Source organism: Scatophagus argus, chromosome 15, assembly GCF_020382885.2.
Source record: "Scatophagus argus isolate fScaArg1 chromosome 15, fScaArg1.pri, whole genome shotgun sequence".
NCBI lineage: Eukaryota > Metazoa > Chordata > Actinopteri > Scatophagidae > Scatophagus > Scatophagus argus.
The window spans coordinates 320,985-325,554 of NC_058507.1; the positions used below are offsets into that span (position 1 = coordinate 320,985).

The 4,570-nt window shown below is 44.6% G+C and overlaps 1 protein-coding gene across 1 annotated transcript; it reads left to right on the top strand.

Moving 5' to 3' along the window:
* The first annotated feature begins 255 nt into the window (after positions 1–255).
* On the top strand, positions 256–3,846 carry lgals3b (lectin, galactoside binding soluble 3b). The gene is made up of 7 exons (XM_046413882.1): positions 256–354; positions 1,332–1,353; positions 2,021–2,114; positions 2,471–2,622; positions 2,741–2,829; positions 3,084–3,255; positions 3,389–3,846. Exons 2-7 carry the CDS (start codon positions 1,348–1,350, stop codon positions 3,545–3,547), a joined length of 672 nt encoding a protein of 223 aa, XP_046269838.1. The 5' UTR covers positions 256–354; positions 1,332–1,347; the 3' UTR covers positions 3,548–3,846.
* The last annotated feature ends 724 nt before the right edge of the window (positions 3,847–4,570 follow it).

Here is a 4,570-nt window from a genome sequence, read left to right on the forward strand (position 1 = left end):
CTGAACGACTGCTGCTGTTCCAACATCTGCACAGCACCGAGCTTACCGAGTGTTCAAGGTGGGTCTGATCTTAATCTGCTCTTTAGTTTCCATGGCAACACATGATCATAAACCAATAATCCGTCAATAATCCAGTTTGATCTCAAGTGTGTGGGAGGAAAAAAACAATTTTCATCAAACAAAAGTTTTCATGGCAACGTTCCCAAACACACACCCAAAATACACACCCACTGAGTGTGTGAGTGTGTGTGTGTGTGTGTGTGTGGGAACAGGGTGAGGCTCGGGACTTAAAACTCTCTCCTGTTCGCACAGCGTCACTTTGTGTCTACAGCTCTGTCTCTCAGGTAAACTCAGGTAAGTTGACTGACTTTCATTCTGTTTTTATTCTCAACTGTCAGATGATGAAATCAGACCAGGAAGGCAAATGAGAAATTAATGTGAAGACAACACAAGCAGTTTGTGAAGAGCAGGTGGTTCAGCAGAACAGAGAGGCTAAACTGTTTTCAGTGGTCACAGGTGAGCTGACATGTTCATTTCAGGCCTTTCAATTCGAGAGCCTGCGACTCCAGATGATTCAATTCAACTTTTATTTACACTGGGAGAGAGGAACGTACGCTCTCTCACAAACATACTGAGCAGATTTAAGTTAGTATGTAAAGAATAAATCAGCCCGCAGAGCTCCTGCGCTGGAGATAACTGACTCCACCGACCACCGAACAAACAGAAGACAAACCAGCTGGAGAATAAACTGAAATATTTACTCAAGTGCAGAGCTTCAACTGTCGTGGACAGAGTGGGTTTCCGTTGTTTTGTCCACCCCTGGATTTAATAACAGAAATGAGGGGAAGTATTACATGGAGACATCGGATCCAGTCTTTACTGAAGTAACAGCAGCAGTTCAACAAAGTATAAATACTGAAGTAAAAGTACAGAAGTATTGTTCAAACCCAGAAATTAGAAAAATTATCTGAAACCTTTGACTCGAAGGACTGACGTCGGTTTTTCCAGATTTTTATTATGAATACTATAAATACATGCAACGCAAGTGGAGACATTTGATAAATCAGAGAAATCACAAGTTTTAAGTGTTCAGACTTTCTACTGAATCCTTACATCCGGATGTACTGCCGATCTGGACAGAAACATAAGAACACTCCACGAACAGAAAGACAGAGTGTGTTATGTTTCAGTGAAATCAGAGTAAATAAAGTGGTCCAGTCAGGAGACGAGCGGACGTAAAGACGATGAAGACGTTTGAGCTGCAGGTTTTACGTGTCAGGACTCGTCCACCCTCGCGCTCACTCTTCTCTTCTTCTTCTTCTCTCCTGTAGACCTCAGAAGAGCGACATGAACGTGAGTCTGTTTCTGTGTTTATGTCACCTGAACGATCAGGTGTTCAACGTGTTTCATTTATCCACATGTTGTTTTGAAGAGCCATTGGTTCATTTAATGTAATGCAAGAAACCAACAGAAGTGTCTGATTCCCATTTGGTTGACTGAGTAACAGAGACATGTTATTACAGTCAGTCAACGCTGCAGATACCTGAAGTGCCTGTGAAATGTGAAACTGACTGACTGTGTGTGTGTGTGTGTGTGTGTGTGTGTGTAAAATCAGTACCTACATGCAGAACATTCCTGTGTGTCACACACACCCTGAATTCTGTCACCCACAAGCACACTGTGGGCTATGCTGCCTTCAGGGACAGCTGGGCCAGATTTGACTCACGTTGGCCCAAACAAACACACTCATCACACAGTTTAGTGTCTTCTCATTCTTGTGTATTATTCCTGAACAAAGATGACTGCACTGTTGATGGTTTTTGGTTTGTTTTAATTTCCTCTGACAGCTAACAGCTAACAGCTGTGTTACTAAGAACAAGAGAAGCTGAGTGAATCTTCTTCTCTAAAAATTGTCCTGACTGTATTTGTGGAGACACATTCACAGCAGCTCCTGGTGGCCATTAGAGGAACTGCAGTCTCTGGCTTCCTGTTTTCTTCACTCCTCTCTTCCTCTCTGCAGCTGGAAGACGCTCTCGGTGGTTGGCCCTCTGATGGCAACAACCAGGGAGGGGCCGGTCCTTGGCCGGGACCACCTCCCAATCCTACCTGGCCAGGTACAGTTATTGTCTCCACTAACATCATCAACACGCTCTGTCTTTATCTTAAAGTTTCATGTGATTATAGCTTCATGTTCTTCCGATGACAGAGGTTTTTCTGTGAATAAATCTGACAATGCTGATGATGAGTTCAATATCTCTTGGCTTCATTTGTCTCAGTCTGGAAAAAATCTGGTGAAAACTTCTATTCTATGAACTTCTATGAAAATCTAATTTCAAACAAATGAAAGAGTCTTAAAGTCATCTGAGCTGCTGCTTTGATCATCAGGAGAAATATTAAATCTTACAAATGAGGGCTTTAATAAAACTGAGTCAGACAAAAACACATAACGACGAGATGTTTGTGTCAACAGGTCAGCCTGCTGCTCACCCTGCCTGGCCTGGAGGTCAGTCTGGAGGGGGAGGCCTCTTCCCCGGTCAGCCCAGTCACCCCGCCTGGGACTCCCCACAACCACAACCCACCGCATCTGGAGGATGGGCCAGTCCTTCATCCCAACAGAGTCTGGTGAGACAGAGATGGAGAGACAGACAGAGACAGAGATGGAGAGAGCCAGAGACAGAAAGACAGACAGAGACAGATGTTGGAGTGATGGAGTGATGGTTGGATGGTTTCCTGTTGACAGGTGGTTCCGTATCAAATGCAGCTTCCCAGTGGAGTTTATGACAAACTGCTCATCACCATCACTGGAACCATCAAACCCGACGCTAACAGGTCAGTATGAATATACTAATCCTGGACTGATGGAGGGATGGATGGAGATGGATTATAATCAGTGCTGCATTTTAAATGGAACATATTCAGCACGAAGCTCTGCACTGATTGTGTGACTTTACTGTTTTACAGTCTGTATGTGAGGGGGATGTTCATTCAGTCAGTTTGTCTGTTGACATTAAAACTACTGCGAGCCAGAGACCCTGTAATGTGCTGCTGAAGAACCTGATCAGTGAAAATCTCTGTTGTTTTAGGATCACAGTGGATCTGGCCACGTCGTCGAATGACTTGGCCTTCCACTTCAACCCTCGATTCAATGAACAGGGCAAGCAGGTGATCGTCAGGAACAGCCGTATCAGAGACGCGTGGGGGAGAGAGGAGAGGGAGCAGCCCCGCTTCCCCTTTGCCCGGGGACAGCCATTTGAGGTCAGATATTTGATTTATATCACTAAGAGCTCCGATGTCGGAGGGTCCGTGAATGCACCATAGAGTGTAGTTAAAAGGCCAGCGTGTGAATAGGTGAGCAGGTTGATGACAGTTTGTGGTTTTGTTGTTGCAGCTGAAGATCCTCTGCACCACAACTGAGTACAAGGTGGCCGCCAACAACTCTCACCTGCTGACGTTCAAACACCGAGTCACTGACCTGAGATCCATCAACACAGTTCGCATCCTTTATGACCTCACCCTGTCCCGGGTCAACATGGAGACTCTGTCCTGAGGCAGATCACCGATCACCACAGATCCACAGTGGTAGATTCTCCTTGGGACTGCAGGAGATCGGCTGTAGATCCTGCAGAATTACAGATACTCATCTTAGATCCAAAGATCACTTTTCAGTGACTGTAGATGATTGTCCTGAACTCCACATTAGATTCAATTAATCCAAAATACATCTTGAATAGACTAGTGGATGATTTTTGGTAGGGTTAGCGTTCAGCAGAAACAGAAGGTTTGCAGTGGATCCTTTGTGTACACATTTTCTTCTGATTGACTCATATAAATAAAGTTTTAATCTTGCTGAAGTTTGTGTTTGTATACACGCAGCAGAACAGGACCAAACCCTGACTTCTGATCTCTAACTCTGATTTCACCTGGTACCATAGACTGTATGAAATATGTCCGGAGCTTCCTGGTCTGAAAAGTGAAGCTGATGCAGGTTTCTTAGACTTGCTTTCTTTCTGATGCCCAGCAGGGGGCGACTCCATTGGTTTCAGACAGGACTGGTTGTATGTGAGCTTATGAGAAAATGAGTCGACTTCTCAGTAGATTTATGACAGTCAACAGCTTCCTGATGAGTTTATAGTCTCAGTCGCTGGTTTCAAGTCTTCTTCACTACAGCGAGATGTTCATGTTGTAAATTATGCTCCCATTCAGAGTCAAACAGACCATAAAGCAGGACATCTTTAGGGCGGGACAACCTATGATTGATAGATCACTACCATAGTGTCACATTCAATCAGGAAGTCCTCCCTGGCTCCACCCTCTCATCCAAATACGGGCACTTCTGTGGTCACTCCAAAACACCAAAATGGCAACAGCCGTAATGCCAAACTCAAGTCCTCAGAGGTTTGGCACTTGGTACCATCAGTCAAGTCAAGTCAAGTCAAGTCAAGTGGTTTTTTTTATTGTCATTTCAGCTGTTTACAGTAGTACCGTGAACAGTGAAATGAGACCACGTTCTTCCACTTCATGACGCGAGAAGTTGGATACAAGTGTGTGAGACAGCCATGAAGTGCAACCG